The sequence below is a fragment of the Hibiscus syriacus genome, unplaced genomic scaffold (assembly GCF_006381635.1).
Source record: "Hibiscus syriacus cultivar Baekdansim isolate YM2019G1 unplaced genomic scaffold, ASM638163v2 tig00110391_pilon, whole genome shotgun sequence".
NCBI classification, from domain to species: domain Eukaryota; kingdom Viridiplantae; phylum Streptophyta; class Magnoliopsida; order Malvales; family Malvaceae; genus Hibiscus; species Hibiscus syriacus.
The window spans coordinates 1,150,001-1,172,687 of NW_024062719.1; the positions used below are offsets into that span (position 1 = coordinate 1,150,001).

A 22,687-nucleotide genomic window follows, 5' to 3' on the forward strand; every position below is an offset into this window, starting at 1 on the left:
AGAGTTTGATTTGATTCTCGGAATGGATTGACTGGATGAGCATCGAGTTATTCTCAACTGTGAGACCAAGAGAGCTATCTTGAAGACTCTTGATAACAGGAGGATAATGATTATTGGGGAATGTCGTGGGTTCCTATCGAATGTCATATCAACCTTGGTAGCTGAAAGGATTATCAGAAAGACTTTTGAGGCATTCCTCATTTATATTTTGGATACCAAGAGTTCTCGATCGAACTTAGAAAGAATTCAGACCGTTAAAAAATTTCCTGATGTCTTTCTGGAGGAGTTGCCTAGTTTGCCACCAGATAGAGAAGTTAAGTTTGAGATTTAAGTCTATTCCGGTTCAACTTTAGTTTCGATGGCTCCTTACTGTATGACCCCTAAGGAGCTTAAGGAACTGAAGGTCTAACTTCAAGAGTTGTTGGATAGAGGAATTATTCGTCCTAGAGTTTTATCATAAGGTGCTCTGGTTCTCTTTTTGAAAAAGAAAGATGGGACATTGAGACTCTGTATTGATTACAGGAAACTAAACAAGCTCACAGTTAAAAACAAATATCCTCTACCTAGGATCCCTGATTTGTTTGACCAGTTCCGAGGAGTCACTATCTTTTCAAAGATAGACTTAAGATCTGGTTATTACCAACTCAAGGTGAAAGATTCTGACGTCCCGAAGACCACTTTCCGTACTTGATATGGGCATTATGAGTTCTGTGTGATGTCATTCGGGTTAACCAATGCCCTTGTTGTTTTTATAGGCCTGATTAATAGGGTGTTTTGACCTTATCTGGACCAGTTTGTAGTCGTGTTTATAGACGACATATTGGTGTATTCCCGGATCGAAGCAGATCATGATGAGCATTTTAGGATTGTTCTACAGTCCTTAAGGGAGCATAAGTTGTTTGCCAAGTTGAGCAAATATGAGTTCTGGCTCAGTAAGGTGACTTTTCTATAACATATCGTATATGTTGAGGGTATTCGGGTGGATCCAAGTAAAGTAGAGGCTATTCTGAGTTGGAAGTAACCCAAGAATGAATCATAGATTCATAGCTTCTTGGGTTTAGCTAGTTATTACCGTAGTTTTATCGAGGTTTCTTCATCGTAGCGGCTCTTTTGACGAAGCTATTGAGGAAGGATGTCTCATTTGTCTAGTTTGAAATACATCAGTCTAGCGTTGAGAAATTGAAGACGATTTTGACTGAAGCCCTAGTGTTGATTCAGCCTAAGTCATGGAAGGATTTTTTAGTTTACAGTGACGCTTCTCACTCTGGAAGGGAAGGTTGTAGCTTATGCGTCTCGTCAGTTAAAGTCGTATAAGTGAAACTACCCCACCCACGATTTCGAGTTAGCTGTAGTGGTTTTTACTTTAAAGATCTGGAGACACTATCTATATGGAGTGAAGTGTTATATCTATACCAGCCATAAGAGTTTGAAGTATATGCTTGTGTAGCTGGTTGGAGCTCCTAAAAGATTATGATTATGTGATAGAGTATTATTTGAGCAAGACCAATATAGTGGTCGATGCCTTGAGTCGTAAGACATTATCTAATCTTAGAGTTTTATTTTCCAAGTTGAGCTTTTATAATGATGTCAGTCTATCAGCAGAGTTATAGGTTAAGCTGACCATAACCGACGAGATTAGGGCTAAGTTGTTGCTTGGTAGCTCATTGATTACCATTATAAAGCAAGTTGAGCAAGGGTCGAGTTTGGAGTATACTCTTATTCATAATGGTATTCTATGCTTCCATGGTCATTACAGAGTTCCAAAGGATGAATAGTTGTGGCAGACCGTTCTTTAGGAGGCCATAATAGCCCTTATGCTATGCATCCTGGTGGAGACAAGATGTACAAGAATCTCAATTAGCGTTACTATTGGGTTGGTATGAAGGAAGATATTTCTAATTAGGTGGCGATATGCCTGACTTGTCAGTAGGTCTAAGTAGAGAATTAACATTTGTCTGGTCTGTTGCAGCCTATTATGATTCCAGAGTGGAAATAAGAGCGCATTACGATGGATTTTGTGACTAGGTTACCTTTGACCCCTAAAAAGGATTTTTTCTGGATGATTGTTAATCGACTCACCAAATCAGCTCATTTTATTCCTGTATGGGTTAATTATTCCTTGGACAAGCTGGCTAGATTATATATTTATGAGATTTTCAGGCTTCATGGTGTTCTGTTGTCTATCATTTTGGATCGAGACCCAAGATTTACTTCTAGATTCTGGAAAGCTCTATATGAGGCTCTAGGTGTTTGTTTAAACTTCAGTATAACTTTTCATCCGCAGAATGATGATTAGTCTAAGAGAGTGGTTCAGGTTCTTAAGGATATGCTACGAGGTTCTGTATGGGCATAAATGTCGTATTCCTATATGTTGGACTGAGTTGCATGATATGAGGACGTTGGGTCCAGAGTTAGTCTAGGAGACTAAGGATACTGTCATATTGATTCATGATCACCTGAAAGAGGCCTTTGATAGACATAAATATTATATTGACCAAAGGAGAAAGGATATCAAGTTTGAGGTTAGAGATCATGTATTTATGAAAATATCTCCATGGAAGAAGGTGTTGAGATTTGGATACAATGGTAAGTTGAGTCCGAGGTTCATTGAGCCTTATCGTATTCTGAAGAGAGTTAGACCTTTTGATTATCAGCTTGAGATGCCTCCTCAACTTAGTCACATTCATGATGTTCTTCATGTATCTATGCTAAGGCGATACCGTTCGGATCCGAGTCATGTTGCTCTGATTGATGATGTAGAGTTAAGACCTGATTTGTCCTATGAGGAAGAGTCTGTTCAGATTTTGGATAAGGATGAGAGAGTTCTTCGAAATAGGCAGATCCCTATGGTCAAAGTTCAATGGAGTAATTATGGTCCTATAGAGGCTACCTAGGAGACATTAAAGTCGATGGAGCTTAGTTTTTGCATCTGTTCAGACCAAGTAAATTTCGATGACGAAATTTATTTTTAGGGGGGAGAGTTTTCACACCCCAAATTAGGGATTAATTTTTTTTTAATTTAAATTTTAAGGTCTAAATTGAAATTTAATTATAATTATGGGACTAAAATGAAATTTTAATAAATTTTGGGTCTAAATTTGAAAGTTTTAAATTTAGAGGACCAATGGTGTAATTACACTATTTTCTTTTTGTTGGGGTATAGAATTCCATTTTCTCCTTATAAATTTCCATTTTTGGGAAATGTTCTCTTTCTCTATTCAATTTTCCATTTTTAATATTTTCTCTCTCTAAAATCTTTAAATGTTATTTCATCGACGATCGGAGCTCCGTTAATGACACCACTTATACCATTACTTTCCTTGCATTGTTGTGAGTCCAACAGTGGTTGTTTTGTCATTTAAATCATCAGTGTGCAGAGGGGTGACACAAAACAAGTTTTCAACAAAGCATAATCGGGCTCTCCGCCGTTCACCGTGGTGAACGAGCTAGGAAAGTGACTCAAAATCCCTTAAAATAATTTTTAGGATTTTTATATTTTTCCTGTCACAAAACGACGTCGCATGCGCTCCCACGCGTTGCCCCTACGTACGGGGCTTGTCCACCGCCTGATGGACCATCTAGAAACGTGTCGACCTAACCCACATACCCGACCCATAAACTGTATTCGACCCGACTCGTACATCCATTTGGCCTAAGCCCAACCAAACCGGCCCAATCAGACCAGTCTATTTCTAAATCGGACCAAACTGGTCTAATCGAACTGAACCAGATTGAGTTGAGCCAAGTCGAGCCGTGTTGTTGACTTTGACCGTTGACCATCGCTGTTGACTATTAACTATCGTTGTTGACTTTAACTGTTGATCGACGTTGATTTTTTTTAAAACCTCTCTCTTAAAGTTTTTCGATGTCTTGAGTTTGATTTTGTGGTTCGTTTTGCTAAATTCTGATCCAAAAGCCACGAATCGAGCATGTTAATCAAAAAATGCTTACTATTTTTAGCATTTCTACACTTTTATTCAGGATTTGATTATGGAATTAATCTGATGCTATATTTTTATGAAGGTACACGAGATACCCCTGACCGAGGGTCATCTAGGTCTGGCACTACCCGTCCCACAGAATTGTCCGATCTGTGTTCTTCAAGAGTTACTCGTAGGTTTCCGTAAATTATTCTATTAAAGTTTATTACTTATTTAATTAGGGTTCTTATTTCAGTTATTCTGATTCATAGAATCTAGCACTGCCACTGACCGCAATAGGAAGACCCAAGAGTAGGTGATCGTCCCAAACTACTCAGATCGGTTCAGGTGTGTTCCTATTGGTGTCCCAGTACTATTTTGACTATCTGTCTGAACTATTTAAAAATTCTTAGATTTATATTTTGATCACATTATATATGAATTACCGAATGCTTCTAGCATGATCTCTGGTTGCCCTATATTTGTATCTGATTATGATAAGTTGCATGTTTTAATATTTAAATAGTTAAAATTACTATTCTTACTCAAATACATGCACTTTTGCTATTATTGGGGGCTTTGATTGGAGGAAGTATCTCAAGCTTAGTCTATGACTTGTAAGACCTTATTGCAGGCTCCTCTTACTTTTTTTGTGCACATGATAAGTCCTTACCGCAGGCTCTTATACTATCTGTTTAAGGTCCTTATTGGGTGTACAGGTGGGTGTATGGTTCAGGGGAACCTACACATTTGGTGTTCGGATGGGGGTAGTGTTCATGTTTTTAAACCCTATTTTATACGTAACTTTTACCAAAGTATTTTATTTGTATGCTTTTATACAATGTCAAGAGCACACTGGGCTTTTTTTTAGCTCATTCTTTAATTTTTACCTTTTCAGATACTATCCGACAGTAGGCTAGCAAACTTGGCATCAAGAGGACTAATCTTTCTCTAGTTTTGTATTATTGTATATTTCTTCACGCCTTTTCTATTATATTTTGGGTGACACGTGTTTATTACTTCCTAGGTATCTATATTATGGATATTTTGTATCCCGATGTCATTCTTTGTATATTTACCGTAGGGACTTTTATGATGGTTATTTTCAGTATTTTACCGTTACATGGTCCTTATTTACTGAGATGAATTTGGATTGCATTTTAAATATGAAAAGAACTTTGAATACGACATGTGATCGTCTAGGTTCGATCGTAACTCCCAGGTCGGGTCTTTGAGGTTACATTGGATGTGAACCAGAAGAAGAAGACCCATGGTGCTGGTGATAAAGAAGGTCTAGTTGGACTGACCCCATGTTAATATGTAGTCCTTTGAATAATGTGAATACCATTGCTCCACCTAGTCCTGTTATTGTTCACAACACCTTTGTCTTCCTTGCCATTGTTCCAAACCTACCTTTTCCAACCTGTATGCCATGAATTATATACGGGTTGAGATGGATACAAAATTTATGTTGGAGAAGTGAAGTTAAAGATTGAGGAGATATGTTCCAAATGATGACGACTATAATGAAATTCATGGCTGGAATTAGGTTACTCATGGCAGTCACAAATGTTGCAGACGTTAATGACATTGCTTCTATGTACAAATTTTGAGACAGTGAGCCACTATATAATACGAAACACAGAGAAATTTATCTTTGTTAATTCTTAGTAATTTGTTCATTTGAAAACAGTTTTTTTCAATGATTTTAGGGTTAGGCTTTGATGATTACTATTAGTAGTGGTGAATCTTGATATTATAATTTAGAGGCCTAATAAAAAATTTAAATTTTTGGTAATATAATCAAAAAAAATTAAAATAGTGGAGGGACTTAATGAGATTTAAAAAAAAATTGGGCAGGCTTAGTGAATTTCTTTTAACAATTTTGATGGGCAAGATTTTTAAGACTTCAAGAGTACTTAAAAAAGTTAAGAAACCCTAATAAATTTCTAAAATAATTAAGAGGTATAATGTAAATTTCCCAAAACTTTGGGAGTGCCAAGACTGCTCTTCCACAGTGGATGAGAACAAGTGAGTTAGGCTCCGTTTGGTTCTAGAAAATATTTTCTGTTTTGTTTACTATTTTTTATTTTTAGAAAATAATTTTGATTTCCATTTTTTTAAAATTAGATGTTTGGTTAATATAAATAAAAATTTCAATTAAGAAATAAAAATAATTAAAATTTATTTGACATCTGTTGTTTAGAAATAAAAATGCATAAATAGTTATTAAATAAATATAATTATTAAAAATTTCATTACATAAATTTAATAGCCTGTTATGCAACTATAAAATAATAAAGTTGATAAGAAATTTTGTAACAAAAAATATTTTAATTTATAATAATGATAATGTATATTTGACATCAACTAAATTAATTAAAAAATAGATAAAAATAATGTTATAAACAATTGCACACAAAAGTGTCATTAAAATAAAAAATATTTGGTGTTATTTATGTTAGGTATGGCTCATAAATATATCGGTACAGTATAGGGTTATTTTTGTAAATATGTATCAGAGTTTATTTATTATAAAAGGAAATGTAACCAAAACCTATGAGATATTGAATAAAAATTCTAGCGCCGCCTAGGGCACCGAGGACGTAAGCACATTGTTGAACCTCATTAAAATTCTTGTGTTCTTTCCGTTCTCTTTACCCGATTATTCAACAATTTAAGGCTTTCAAACTTTTGGAATAAACTAGTGTAGTATTTGATTTTTTTACACTCAATACGACCTTTAACTAAGAAAAAAAATAATCTAATCCTTTGAGTAACGGAATCAAACATTAACCCTCACGACGTTTACATGACTATTCACAAAGCTTACATGATAATCTATAATATTGATGTGATAGTTCACGATCATGTTGTGATAGTACATGATGGATAATGATGTAGTAGATGGCTTAATTGATTTTTAGACTGAGTTTTAGGGTTTATTTGATTCTTTAAAATGTTTAAGGACTTAATTAATTTTAAATAAATTAAGAATAATATTTAAATTTAAAATTAAAGTATAAACAATTGTTAAAATAATTAATATATTAAATATAAAAATACTACAAAATTAAATTATTAAAAAATTTAGCTTAATGACCAAATTGATTGTAAAAATTCATAGACTATGTTATAAAAGTTTAAGGGTTGCATACACCATTAAGTTAAAAAAATATTATTAAAAAGATTTGAATTCATGTAAATTAAAAATTTTGAATATAGTGTTTTTCTATTTTTTTTCAAATTTCCAAAATAATTTTAATGAAAACAGTTAAAACATATTTTTTATGTTTTCATATTTTCACTTATTATTGTTTTTATTTTCAAGAATCATTTTCTAATTTTACGACCAAATACATTTTCTTCGACGTTTTCTATTTTCTAAGAAAATGGAAACGAAAATAATATATATTTTCAAAAACCAAACAGACTCTTATATTTTCGATTGATCCAAATCTAATCTTTAGTATTATACCCCTCCACTCGCCAGCCTATTCAACTCGAGTTTAAGGAGGTTGTGTCCAACTCAAAACCTAACCCAACATAAAATTTGATAAACAGGGATATGATTGAAATATATAGATATATTAATATTATTATAACTATCCCTAAACATATAATGAGTGCTCCCAATTTGTTATCATCCCGGATGATGAGGTTTGGAAATGTGAGAATGCGTTCAATCGTGAAAGGTGGATCATTAACTTTGGAATTAGTTTAATGAATTATTAATAAACCTGGAATTCGAAAATAAGCTTACCAAAGTAACCCACTAAGAAGTGCTTGAAGTATTATAGTCCCTGTTAGCTTTGGCCTCTCCCTGCGCATTAATGTTCATTACCACACACACATATGAAAGAAAGGGTTAATTACCATATATGGACATATTTATATACACCTAGCTATTTCAATCCTTCAAACAAAAGAGAAACACTGCAATCTTTTCATCTCGAAGTGCAAAAACAACGTAATAATTTTCACATTGTTGATGTGAGTAAAACCCTAAGTGAACCCACCATATTTATCGGTAGAGTTATGAGTGAATATTAAATCAAGTGGACTCAATAAATTATTTAGTACAAAATAATATAAAATTTGGAAAAAGAAAGTTATATTTGAAAAATTGAGTGGATTGTGTATAAACAAAACCAAACATCAACATGATGAAATAGAGGGAGGGAGGGAACCTTTGAGCGAGGAGAGCAAGAGGGATGGCAACAGCGGAGGCAAACATGAAGCGGTAAGCAACCATAACCTTCAAGCTCATCCCATCAGTAGCAGCCAATTCGTACAGGACTTGAACCCCTGTAAACACTATCTAACCACCACCATCACCATTGCAGCAATGCATGGCATGATTAACCCACGTTATTACGTACGTACGCTTCCTTTCATGGCGTCACTTTTATTTTGCTTTTCGTTTGGCATGCGATTTATGAAATGAAAGCTGAAGGTGTGTTTGGTTTGCACTTCAAATCATAATCTTTATGTTATTACAATAACAATAATAGCTATCAATTTTGTTTTTGTTTTACTTGGATTACAATCTTACATCTAAATACAGAACATAAGAGGTGTGAATAAAACTGAATTGAAGGAGGAATATAGTCACGTAACTTCCTAGTCCCATGAGATAAGGAGGTGTCAAATTCATGCATTTATTTTGAAAAAAGCAAACCATGTCCAAACATTATTATTATTATTATTCACAAAATTCCCCAAATTAATTAACCTTATCAAATAATAACGTGATTAATATAAAAAATATTGTTCTTTTAAAAAATTCAAACTTGTCACGAACTTGGTTGAGAAATTATTAAATTATGGGTCACATGGATAGCAACAAAGACAACCTTCTATTAGGCATTGGAGACTTCAACCACTATGCCTTGGATTCAACAAGATGTACTAGTTTTGTCATCATGGAAATGTCATCTTCTCTCAATTTGTGCATAGGGAAAGGAAAGCACAGCAATCCCTATGAAATTTTGTTTGTTAGCTATCAGATTACTTTAGACGTTGAGAGCAATAAATTAGAGCATTAGGCATCACCTATCGATACCATACTAAAAATGCAAGCTTCAGCTCTAATTTTCGGTAATGCTCTGGTGACTCTTCTAGTTTTAAGTTGTTGCACTTCAGTTCATTCGGATGATGCAGTGCATGTAAGCATCAAGAACAGATTGGGCAGTGGAAAGAACTTAACCTTGCATTGCCAATCAAAAGATACCGATCTCGGCCAGCAAAATGTGGGCGATGGGAGCGAATTTGGATGGGATTTCACCGTCAACGTATGGGGTAGTACGCTGTTTTACTGTGATATTGGGTGGGATGAGGTGCAGCAATATCATTTTGACTCGTATTCCTTTCAGAGGGACTTTGCTCGATGCCAGAGTCAATGTTCTTGGCTGGTTTCGGGCGAAGGCATCTACGGACTGAATGGACAAACAGGGTTCTGGGAATTTGCATACAACTGGTCATCTTGAATGCTTTGATCAATTCTCAAATAATGCATGTTGCTTTTCAAATACCAACCTCTTGTCTTGTATCGCCTTGTTTATACAAAAAAAAAACGCTGAGGAATGTTTGCATACTGAAACGCCTTGTTTGGTTATAAAATATTCTGAAAGAGGAGGAATTTTCTTTTCCCAAAATAGGAAAATTAGGTGTTTTGGGTATCCAAAGTCCATACAAAGTGCTATCTTGCCGTCCAAAAATCCAATTCCAAGAGTCGAAACGGAGTATATTTTGATGTTGTCATTTGATGACGTGGACTTTCAAAGATCCAACGGGTTGATGTCATATCATCATGAAATTATTTCAAAGATCCAATTAATGGCTTAGTTTTTTTATGCCATTAGTTCTCTCATAATTAATTTTCTAATAATCAATCACTTACCTTCATATTTACATGGACAAGACGTAAGATTCATCATTAAAAAATGGCAGGAAAGAAAACTGAGTAAAGTGGATGACACTATGAATAATAAGGTGAAAAGGGTTCATATAATAAATGAATCAAAATCGCATCCGAATCTTAATCTATTTACACAAACGTTTAAACTAGAAGAGATGAACATAGGATGGGTTAAACTGCTTTCAAATCTTCAATGAATCATTTTTTTGCAGTAAACCTAAAATACAAACATATGATATGGCATCAAATATTATTCTCAATCCTCTCTCGGTCATCTTCACCCACAGTGCTTACGCTTTTATTATATTGCATACAGAGTCTGTACAATTCGTGTATCTGGATTCCATCTTATATTCTACGGCTTCCTTTGATAAGATTCGGTCATAAAACGGCACCTTTGAGGTGGCGGATGCCTCTCGCCAAAAGGACCATAATTGATGGTGGCACTGCTACCGGACGAGCTTCCTAGACTCGGATTAGAAGTTTGATGAAGGGAGATTCGGATGGTGTGGCTCTGAGCTGATTTGTATATATCTATGCACTCCTGGAGGTCGGCGTCGCACGTCAAGAGAACCCATTCATCGTCGTCATCCAAGTACTTGAGATTGATTTTGCCGATATCTTCCATGTTAAAATGTTTCATGATCTCTTGTTGCATGTCTATGAATCCCCAACTTGGTTGCAAGATGAACTGTATCTTAGCTTCTCCGAACGTAGCTTTCACTCTCAAGGCGCCCTCAGCAGATATATTTCGGCCAAACATTTTCGGGAACCAAGGTCGAGTCTCGAAATTAGGAAGCTCAACTATTGTTTTACGGTTCAAGGAGTGCAATTCAGCATCACCGAGAACGCTCTTTAGTGTTCCACCAGGATCTTCCACTGTATTGATACCGGTACTCTGCTGTTTAGCTCCAGTGGAACAACAAGTACTTGAACCAGAGCTCTGACTTGATGAAGACAGTCGAGATTTTGACGCAGCAGCTCCTCGGATTAACATGTTGCTGTCAAGTTGCGGTTCTGATGTCAAGTTTGGCGAGCTAAGTTGTGGGAAGCTTGAATAGAACGAACCTATGTGAATGGCTCCCTCAGCACCTTGAACCGAATCAATAACACCTTGGAGCTTTCTTAAAGAGTGGCCTACCTTCTTAATTTTTCGAGACAGCCATCGATTGATCCCATGTTGTCTGCATATCCTTTTCAAAGTAGTCGGGCACACTGCAATAGAATAAACTCGGTAAGCAACTCGAACGTATTCGGTACTCTGTCTGTTTTCTGATCGTTTACTCGAGCTATATGATTTTCAGAAAAATGTTTTCGTTCAATAAAAATGAAGACAAGAATACAAGGCTTGTAGCTATAATGAAACGTTTTCATACCTCCAATACTCTTAGCAGCATCTTTAAGACTCCCTGCAAAGTACTGCCGGAGATCCTGCAAGCTGATTGTCTTCTCCATCTTCTTTCGTCTCTTCTCACCTGCTTTTTTACCGGCTAAAACTCCATGCCCGCCGGAAGAAGAGTCGCCGCCACCTCCTTCGACACTAGCTTCGGTTCCGGCTATTTGGTGAACATGTCCGAAATCCCAAAGTACCCGCTTATTGTATAACTTTAGCTGTGCCTCTTCCCAATAGGTTGTCACCTTGAATTCTTCTTTTGGTTCTTTAGCACTTTTTCCCTTTTGTTGGGCCTCCATCATGCGCGCAATCCAAGATGACTCCACCGGAGAGTTCTCTTTAGCAGAAAAAATCTTAAATTGGTCTGATCTCGAACCCGAAGTAACTACCATTTCCTTAACATGCAAGTATCACTTCTTCCTCAAGCCTGTTGCATAAAACAGGACAATGCGTTCAGCAGATGCTTTTGCGCTCTGCTGTCACGACAATCTGGGTAAGAATAACTTGCAACCAATCCTATAAACGTGCTTTGTAGCGGGATAATTCGTCTTAGCCGAACATGTGATGTTGGGAGCACGCCTCTAGGTAGCCTGAAAGACCTTCATCAGCCACGAAGCAAGCGGAAACGACGTCGGAATGTAAGCATCCACTTTTACCTCAACACTAGGTGGAGTGTGAAGCTATGGGAGCTCCTTAGATCAACGGCCTGCTAATAAATGCGCTCTATTTAAACCAGAGGAGGAAAGAACAGGTCTCGGTATGTGACAAATGAGTAACATAATAAACAAATACATGACCATTGGCTCTTCTCAAAGGTTTATTTATGTATTTTGTTTACTTTTCTAAAAAAATGAAAAGTCAATTACCATACAAGGCATGTTATTGTAAAAATGAAAAAAATTGGGGACAGATGGTTCATTAAAAGACAGAAGCATAGTGAAGAGCAGAACCCCATTGCTGAAACACTCATTTCGCTTACAGATTCACCATTTTACTAATAATAGAAAAAGAAATCAGACATGAAAGCTCTCCACTTTACAAAGAATCTTTGAGGGGAAAAAAACCCAGCTTTGGTTCTTTGGTTGTGCACTGTTTGAGTCGAGGAATCTTGGAATTCATGAAGAAATTAGTTGAAGATCTTTTGCAAAATGGCTCTCGAGATCTTGGGAGGCCATGGCTTCTCCTGCCATGCCCAAGCTCTCTTTGTCTTGTTTCTTTCGCTCGAGTCGCCGCGTACCAGAAACTGTGTTAGAAATTTAACCCTTCATTATTAACTAATTGTCTGATTAAACAATTTAATTATACGTTTAGGGTTCAAACGCGGAATCCTTCACCTGGTTTATTTAGGAAAACAGGCCGGGCCAACACCTTGCTGCTTAATTTCTCAGGGAACAATAACAATTTTTACCTACAACAATAACAATAAAATAATAATAAGGATAAATTATGCTCTCCTTTTGTTTTTTTGTCTGATTACTTTTGGTCACCGATTTAAAAATAAAGCACATTTGGTCCCTCACGTTATCGATTCGTCTAATTTAAGTTATTCAACTATTAATGTATGTTAACCCAATAACAAAAGTATTACGTGACAATTAAAATTTCTTTAAAAATACGATGTCATCATTTTTTTCTTCAAACACGGTGTTGTTGCTGCTACTGCCAACATTAGAGATAAAAAGCATGCCACTAGAAAAGATGATATCTTGCTATGATCTTAGAGGAGATGAATCTGAAGTCTACCTCATTCAACATAAATGACCTTCTGACTCCTCATCGTCTTTGATGTCATTGCCACCTTTCTTTCCTTTATTTTATCCAACACTTTTCAGCTTCAACTTATTCATATACTTACCATAACAAATCCATCCTCTCACCACCTCCATTAGATGTCGTCACCTTGTGTCTCCCCTCGAAAAGCTTGCATGCCAATGTCCTCTTCCATTCCTTTTCTTTCTTTATTGACCCCAAATAACTCAACCCCGTTGTTTCGTTGTTAACGCTTTGGGAATTCACCATTGTTTTGTCTTCAAGCTCCCCACCATTTTCAATTCCCACTGTAGCCTTAAGATCACTTACTTTACTCTCCATTGTCTTGGATTCCTATCTTTTTCTTCCTTCGTAGGCGATAAGTTTTCAAGCTCATTTTTTTTTCTTTCAAAAACTCTTCAAACTTCAAAGATCTTCATTACAGCATTTACCTGAATAATTTTCAGACATGAAATCTCCTCTAATTCTTCATCGTAAGTACCACTTGTCAATATTTTCTGATTGTAAACCGAAACATAATCGAATTCATTAACAGCTTGTAAGCAATCAACAATGACTTCCATCTCCGAAACTCCATCTGTGTTTTCTCTAATTTCTGCAATGGTTGTAATTTCATACATGAAATTATACGCTTCAAGCTCTTCCAAGCATGGTAAGTCATCACTTTCATCGTCGACTACTAGGGAACTTAATACCGTAAATAATGCAGGAATCAAAAGGGAAGTGGTGACAAAAAGCGGCGAAAGAAATCAAAAAATCTTAAAGAGATGAAGGAGAGAAAAAGATAAAATAAGAGAAGTAGATAAGATTAGAAAGAATGTAAGAGCAGAAGAATATGAAGTTAGAAAAAGATTTGAAAATTGAGTTTTCTTCTTGGCAACATTGGTTTGAAGCAAAAGAAAACTTATGACAGAAACTAACAAGCAAAAACGCGCAGAATTCCGAGTCTAGTTTCGTTTGATCTAGTTAACTAATTGGCGATGAAACACCTCTCGAAGTGCATGAAAACCGGATGTTAAAGAGAAGAAGACGATACGTTATTTTTGACACGTTTTATATTTTTAATTAATTGTAACTCAGACTTCCATTAAGGGTTAATGTGAGTTAACATTTGAGGGATTAAAATCATATAACACAAGGGACCAAATACACTTAATTTTTGAACTAGTAACCAAAGTCGTCCAAACAAAAAACCAAAGACTATTCGTACAATTTACCCTAATAATAATAATAATAATAATAATAATAATAGGGTAAATTACATCAGATATCACTAAACTTTAAGCGTTGTATTGTTTATACCACTGAACTTTCGATTTTTCACTTATAACACTAAACTTTGATTTTCATTTCATTTATATCACTAGGTCATTAAGTCATTAACAACCAAATCAAATGACGTTATTTTAGTGAGCTGTTTACGTCAATAACCATCAGTCACGTGATTGTGCCGTTAATAATTTAACAGTTCAATGGTATAATTGAAACGGAAAGAAAAGTTTAGTGTTATAATTGACAAAATCGAAAGTTCAGTGACGTAAACGATACAACACTTAACGTTCGGTGGTATCTGATGTAGTTTACCCATAGTAATAATAATCTAATAGCTCCCCCCCCCCAAAAACAAATTTCGATTTGAAATCTACAGCAACTGATGGTGATGACTCCACATAGTTGATTTAGAATATACTATTAATGATGATGATTAGTCATCGAAATTGAATGAAAATGTTAATTCTATTAGCCAAACGTATGACTGCCATCCATATATTCTAAATGCTGATTTCATCCACTAAAAAATTGCTTACACCCTTGGCACGCCCATCCCATACAAATTGTTTTTTAAAAGTTAATATATGATAAATTTAAGGGATAATGACACGAATGCTTTCGAAATTTGTCAAATTTGATCATATAGCGTCTGTACTTTTAAAACATTAAATTCTTTAATATAATCATTTTAGAATTTTTATTTACAGTCAAAGAACTCATACTTTTATGTTAGAGATGAATTTATAAAACTTTAAGAGGTAAATTTATAAAATTTTATAGCAAAAAATAGATTTTCAATAAAAAAATCTAAAATATATAAGAATTTAATATTTTGGGCGACCATCCCTCGGTCCATTTCTGTTTATAGTTGAAATCGGGATTCTTCATTTTTAGGGGTTTTTCAAAAAAAAAAAAAAATTAATGATTGATGGATGTAGAAAAAATCCCCATGAATATTATTATTACAAGTTCATATACATATATATATCTGATGTGGGTTTGAGTTGGAGAACCCATCAGAATTATTAATAGTATTTAATTTAATTCTTTACAAAAATGTGTAAGATGAGCTAAAGTCACGCACCTAGTTGTTGGATAAGTGGCTGCTGAAATTGATTTTTTTTTTTTAATTTCTTATTTTCCTATTCTCTTATCAATAAGTTACCTAACATCACGTTAGATTCCGAATCTCATCTCGAACAATAATGTGTCCAAAGAGTTACACGGCGGCATGCGCCTGGGACTGGTTTTTTTGGTATATTTAGGCTCGGCGATGGGAGTTGAACATGAAAGGAATTGACTGGTGTAGATCTTCATTGATTTCGACTGTCCGGATCATATTTCACCGCATTACCTGACGAAGAAGGCAAGTCAAGGATGTTAGGTTGGTTAGAAGAATAGGGAATCGGCGTTTTCATTCATTTTCGAGATAAAAACAGAAGGGGTGAAACCAGATGAGACAATGAAGAACTGAAAGAGGGAAAAAAAGCTGTAAAAAGTGGTGCAAGTATTGCATTTGTAGCGAATTTCGTGTCGGCAGTTGCTTATCACTTAAATGATCATTTCAGCACCATATATGAAAATACAGATTAAAGTTAATGCTGCCCATAGCTTTTCACCAGGGAAAGTACACGGAATTTCGAGTTCAAAAACTACAGTTAATTATCAAATTAGCCAGCGAATGCAGAGAAACTAGGGAGAGAGGAAGATCTTAACAAAGCATGCACGTTTTTGCGGCGGCTTTCTATCACAACTTACAACACTTGATACCTTCGTGGATCGTCTTTTATTTGTATGATTGGTCTGGTTAATTGGAAGGCGCTTTAGCCATCTTCATAGTTTTTCCCAGAACGTTTAAAACGGCAGCACGCTGCAACAACCGGGAAGAAGAAAATTGTTGAGTTAAATTCCCGGAGTCTTTTAAATTACCAGCTCTCCGGTGATGGTATCCGTATGTTATTATTCATAAATATAATTCATCTATATGTGCATATGGACAAAACCACAAGGGAAAAGCCTCCCCCGGGCGAAAAAGAAACACAAAACACGCGGATAAATTACCTTCCTCCAGTGAGAGCTGAATTGATCTTTTCTCGAGTTCAACAGCATGTTTACTGAGTTTAGCTGCAGAAAGCGATCGAAGCACAGGCAACATAACATCAAACAACTTTATCAGTATTATAAGTTTGTTACAGTAGAGAGAGTAGATATGGTAAGACTGATTCACGAAACACATGCACATACTCCAAGCGTAATCCTCAAGATCGGACTGGTCCAACTTTTTCAATAGCATCTGCAATTGATAATACCGTTCTTCCCAGTGAAGCTTTTTAGTTCCCCTTGGACTATCCAATCCAGAATCAGCAGAACAACTGGATGTTGATTGGATTCTAACGATGGTAATCTCGTAGCAGGCTTACCAGGAGGTAAAGGCACAGAAGCTTTTTGGCAGATGAACTTGTCGAGGATGTCAACGGGGCTGGTGAAAATGCTGGGAGACGAGAATCTTTAGGCTCTTTTATTTCTGGATTTTGTTGGCTAATTCCCTCTACTTGACCAGCATGCCTCGGATGTTGGCAATTATTCGTTCTGATACAGTCGAAAGCACAGTTCTTCCCTAATTCAGCTTCGGGTTTTCTACGTACATAGACAAGATGTCCATTTATAGAACTAGTGCTCGGAGATTGGCAGTGGGAAGGGCTCACTGGGCATTCAGGGGATGGTCTCTTAGTTCCAGAAACCATAGTAGGATCACTAACCGGTACTCTTTCTTTTGAAATTGAAGAGCTTCCCGTAGTGTAAGGCACGGTTCTATTTTCGTTCTGCAGATCTCTCAATGGTGTCTCTTTGCACCAACTGGAGGTTGTTTATCACAACTTGGTGAGTTATTTTCGGGATTCCGCAGCTCGTATTCACTGATTTTAGAGTCTATTGTTTGTTGACCCATCTGATGATTTTTTTATTCTGGTAACCAGAAGACTAAGATCATGATAACAGAAATCAAATTAAAACAAATGGCATGGTTCTTAAACTAAAGAAGGAAACTGAGATTGTTGAAGATATAAATTTTCCAACCCGAATCACTAAATATATCTTTTTCTGTGGAATCTAATGCATACTGGTTTCGATAATTGACCAGGTGAGCTCAGAACACTAAATATATAAGCTTAGCGTTTGGCTTAAACCGAAAATAACTACTAAATGAAACTAAGCAACCTAAAGCAGTAATCAGTACCCGATAGTAGATTACAAAGGAAACTTGACCGGATTCATGCAAGCCAGGCAAACTATGACATAAATACTAGTGATAAGTGATGCATATTTTTGTCAGCCATTAATTCACACTTGAATAGGCGGTCATACGACTACCTCATGTGACCACCACTTATACCGTCACTACATTATTCGATAATATCGTCATAAATGTTCCAAATTGGTAAGTAAAAACAAACAAACCAAATTCTATAGAGACTGAATACGATAGTTCCATCAATTGAAATTTTACGAACGTGATCAAGTTTTGTTTATCATATACAGCATTCGGGATAACAATAATACACAACAGGAATTTAAAACATTGCAAAAGAAGAGAGTATATGGATGATTTTCACAAGCTAAAGAGTTTTCATGCAAGGAGTTTGACCATAGGCAGAACATGTCTCAAGGGAAGTGAATAACTGACAGTTTTTGAAATCTCTTCGAGTTTGTGGTTATGGACGAATATCATAACAATTCAATACTAAGGATCAAGGGAAACTACCTATGTTCCATAGAATGGCGGTCTCAGGCTGTGTTTCCAGCCTAATTAGTGCAAATAAAACCCACAATAGTTTCTTTCCAGATTACACATATTGTTTCCGACAGGGAAGATAATTAAGGAAAATGATCGGAACAACATGCATGCTATGCTAATTACTACCTTAGCAGAACTGGAACTTATTTTGCTAACAATATCAAGATGCCACCCTCACCTCTGTCAAATTTGAAATAGTTTTATCTGATTATTAACAACCACCACACACGGAGAAGTTATTGCTAGGGTCGTAATTACCAAATTAATGTCATCGGAAATAGATGTAGCATCATTTGAGAATAAATTTTATGCTTAAACAAATGAATCCTCATGATTAGAATCAATATATATACATATATATATATATATATATCTCAATTCTAAACAAAGCAAACTATAGATTTTCAATAAGCTCCATAAGATTTCGAGGAATTCATTAAACAGTATCTAGGTATACTAAGAACTAGGGAATGCAATGTAATCAACTATATACATCCTCCATGCATTTGAAGTTATAATTTTAGCTTTCGAGGAAACAAGATACAAATTTGGCATTACAAAATAAAACAGATTAGATTAATTCACTAGAAATCAAACAAACAACATTTTAACTCAATAAGCACAGGAATTTAAAGATTATACCAAGTAAAAACAAAAGTTAACAGGCAGAAATGAAAACTAGGAATACAAAGACATGACAAATTGCAGAAAATACAAAGACCCAGTGTGCAGAGTGCTTCATTTAACACAAATTAATCAACTTTTCGGGACATGGGTTCTAAATATGCTAAAGGAACAATGCCCATTGAATCAAAATGAAGAAATCAGCAGAAAATGGGAATATTTATGCAATGCTATCAAAATTTGATCATATTCAAAACACTCAAGATTACCTAACAAATTAAACGAAAAGGTAACGATCAAGGAAAAATGTACTGCTGTGAAGAAATCAAACCAAAGGAAGACAACACATTTACCTTATTTATAACGCGGATAAATAAAGAAAAATAAGAGCGAAAAGGTCGATATCGAGAGCCAAGGAACTTGGCCTCTGACGAAGTAGTTTTATTTACCGTTTAGACCTTTGAACTTTTTAAATTTATAGTTTTCAGGGGAATATTACATGATAGCACCCTAGTGTTTTGGACTTCCCCCTAACACCAAGAAAATTATATAATGTCGCTGTTGCCTTTTTCTTTTGTGTGCGAGGCCAATTGGCATATTGGACTTAACACTTATTTTCAAAAACTTAAATCCAATGTTTGTTAAATTTGAGGGCTGAGTTTCGAAGATTGAAAAATGTTTAAGTGTGGAAATTAACTTGATTTCTGATATAATCGAGACTCGTATGTCTACCAGACAAGGGGGGTCCTAAAACCACCCAATATTTCTTAAACAATGGGAGCCGACAGATAAAGTTTGGTGGAATGCACTTTATATGTTTACAGCCAATAATATTATAAGGCATAAACTTACAGATACATTTGTAACCATTGGAGGAAAGTTCAAGGAATATGTTCACACTTACTCATATGCTGCAATAAGGAATTAGCTTTTCTTTGAGCTCGGTTCGCCCGGTTATGGTGATCTCTTTCAGTGCTTCATAAACACCAAACTGAAGTGCAGCCAAAGCAAGCGACGAATTATTCAACCCCAACTCCAAAAGAACTGATACGGCACATTCCTTGTTTTTCGGAGTCCTGTTCCTGATGATATCCACTAGAGTCTCGATAACCAACAGCCGACCTATCTCGTTCCATCCCTCGGGATGCAATACAAGAAGTAACAAGATCGAGAGTGCCTCGCCGATCATACCCAGAGTTTTATCGTCGAGTAAACAAAGCAAAGGCGGTATAATACCGGCTTTAATGGCTTTGGACTTGTTGGATTGGTTTAAAGACAAGTTAAAGAGTGCAGTTGCAGCATCTTTTACCTCTGGTGGTACCGTGTTGTAGAAGGTTCACTAATGGTGGGATTCCGTTGAAGTTTCCGACGAGAGTTTTGTTCTCATCTAGCATCGATAAGCTAAACAAGGCTGCAGCCGAGTTTTCTCGTGCTTCATCGGTCCCGTTTTGCAGTATCTCAATAATGGCTGGAATGGCTCCTTCTCTGGCTATAAGCCTTCTGTTTGTCTCATCGATTGACAAGTTCAATAGTGCAGTGACAGTGTGTTATTGGATCTTGGAGTCTGGATAGTACTATAACTGAACTAAACCCGGGATTCCTCCGTTGTTGGCAATGAGAATTCAGTTCTCCGGGTTTTCTTTTGACAGCATTCGGATCTTCACGACAGCATCTCGTCTCGCATTCAGCTGACTCGAAGATAGGTCTCAAACCAATGAAGATATTTCTTCCATGAGTTCAGCTGAACAGCTCTCACAAGATGCATAGCTATCCTTCTTTGGCAATTCGAAATTGTTCTTCTCACACCATTGCAGAATAAGGTTGCGGAGCGCGAAATTCGGTGCTAAAGACAAGTGATCCAAGGTTTGTCAGGTCTTCGGACATGTCCGATGATTCGAGTTTAACCACTTAGTAATGCTTTCCCTTTCATAAGTCTTCAAAAAGAGAAAATAAACACCTCAGTTTCAATCAAGCATACATTCAATACAGAGATTACTGTAAGATTACCTGTCCAGTTGCCACAATAACAGGATCTGTCATGATCTCTAATGTGATGGGGCAGATAAATTCATTAGGTATTAATGAAGATTGACAACTCTAAAGAGTTCTCGTCGAAATCGGACCGTCGAGTGAAACATTTTCATCGATCCCTGCAATTTGTTTGAACTTCCCCAGAAGATCTAAGATTCGCTTCTCGGTGTCACCATGTCCACCTCTACGTTTCTCAAGTTTCCGGATAGCTGCAGTTTTGGCTTTCAAATCGGCAATCATATGCAGTTCGAGCTTGTTAGCTAGTCTTTCGAATATAGCAATGTCTGCATTCCGATCCTCATTTTTTCGATAAAACGACCATCATATCCATTGCCAGTTCCATAACTTGTGTATCGGTTCGCCCCTTTGCTCTTTTAAGTTGCATTCTCATTAATTCAACCTAAGGCCAAAGAACACTATAAGCTAAAAACTGGGAATTTCGGATACTTACACACGAAAATCAAATTATAATTTTGGTCCTTCTATTATAATCAAAATTCAATATTTAGTCCTTATGCTTTAATTTGCATAACATAAGTTGATCCCTCTACTTTTATAATGTGATTAGTTAGTCCAAATGGTTAACTATGTCAGCCAAATAATGAGTGTTTATAAGAAAAATTTCAAGTCAACATTTTATCTTGAATAGTTAAGTGTGTTACCTTTTTGGTTAACTAAGGGCATCATAAAAGCAAAGGAATCAAATTATGCCAAACTAAAGTATAATGACTAAATCCCAAATTCGAGAAACGTGGAAGGACCAAAACCAAAATTTGACCCATTAATTATCAGTTTTAGAAACACGGAGCCAAACTGTTGTTCAGACCTCAAGATGCTTTAAGAAAAAAATCCAAGAACGTCTTTTACCCAGAAATTCTATGTTAATCCAAGCTTAAAATGTCGGTTTTCTAAAGCAAATTTATGAAATCAGACTGAAAATGAAAGGTGGAAAAAAATTACTTGTTCTTTCACTTCAACTGAAACTCCAAGCTCATCATAAGGCATGCCATCAAGGGCCTGGTTTAATTTGTTATAAACAGCATGGAATCTGCTCATCAGTGCTTCACTTTCCATTTCCTAATTTTGCCGAACACATCATCTGCAGTTAGTACACAAGACAGCAAAACAAAGGGGAGTGGGGAATTGAAAACCATGTGAATAAATAGAGATATATCTTGCTTCCATGGTTACAGTCCTTCAACAACTTCTTGGCTCCAAGCAATGCATTCTTCAAACTAACCAGAGAATTCGAACTCGAACCTGAAACCGAACCCGAACCGGAAACGTTTGATGGGTTACCAAGCTGATCCCTGATCTCCTCCAAGAGTGGAACCAAAAGCTTCAATCGCCTCACCAACTTCAAGCAATCCTTCCTTTGGGTCTTCCTAAATCCATCATAAGATCCAACGGTCTGTATCACTTCAATGAACTCCCTAACCACCGCTTCACTCTCTTATCCGACTTCGGACGAACCCGAATCCGCCGGAATCGTCTGCCTCGCCGTCGGCGACCACCGACAAGTTCAACTCTTAAAAGGGTACCTGAAAATCCTTGTATTCTTTCACTGAAAACAAACAAAAAAGGTAATGATTTTTGAGGAAAAAGGCAGAAGGAAATAATGGAGGGGGTCATCCACTGATGAATTATAAAATAAATATGAACATGATGATGGGTTAATTTTTTAAATTTTAATAATTTGGCGATTTCATAGGGGTTGGTCTTATAATAACGGTTACTTCACGGGGTTTCCGGTTTACTGAAAGTGGAGAGGAGAAAAACCGAAAGTAAAATTTGAAAAACTTTGACGCGGATTTTTCTTTACCACAAAACGACGCCGTTTCACGTGCAATTCTTGTATCTATTTTGGTAAATTAGGACCCACCCGTTTTTTTCTTTTGTTTTTGGGTAGGGGGGCATTAGGCACTTTTGTGTTTGATGCTGAAATATTTATACTCGATTTTGTC

The 22,687-nt window shown here is 36.1% G+C and overlaps 2 protein-coding genes and 2 pseudogenes across 2 annotated transcripts; 2 read left to right on the plus strand and 2 right to left on the minus strand.

The window, feature by feature from the left end:
- Positions 1–2,540: 2,540 nt before the first annotated feature.
- LOC120123187 lies at positions 2,541–2,894 on the plus strand. Its single transcript, XM_039142133.1, has one exon. The coding sequence runs from the start codon at positions 2,541–2,543 to the stop codon at positions 2,892–2,894; it is 354 nt and encodes a 117-aa protein (XP_038998064.1).
- Positions 2,895–8,717: 5,823 nt separating this feature from the next.
- On the plus strand, positions 8,718–9,467 carry LOC120123166 (self-incompatibility protein S1-like). The gene has a single exon (XM_039142120.1). The coding sequence runs from the start codon at positions 8,996–8,998 to the stop codon at positions 9,407–9,409; it is 414 nt and encodes a 137-aa protein (XP_038998051.1). The 5' UTR covers positions 8,718–8,995; the 3' UTR covers positions 9,410–9,467.
- A 647-nt stretch (positions 9,468–10,114) lies between these two features.
- Positions 10,115–13,324, minus strand: LOC120123188 (annotated as a pseudogene).
- Positions 13,325–19,490: 6,166 nt separating this feature from the next.
- On the minus strand, positions 19,491–22,325 carry LOC120123208 (annotated as a pseudogene).
- Between the last annotated feature and the right edge of the window lie 362 nt (positions 22,326–22,687).

Bases quoted from the DNA above. Each gene is read 5' to 3' on its own strand.
- LOC120123187 (XM_039142133.1), top strand. From the start codon at position 2,541: ATGAAAATATCTCCATGGAAGAAGGTGTTGAGATTTGGATACAATGGT.
- LOC120123166 (XM_039142120.1), top strand. From the start codon at position 8,996: ATGCAAGCTTCAGCTCTAATTTTCGGTAATGCTCTGGTGACTCTTCTA.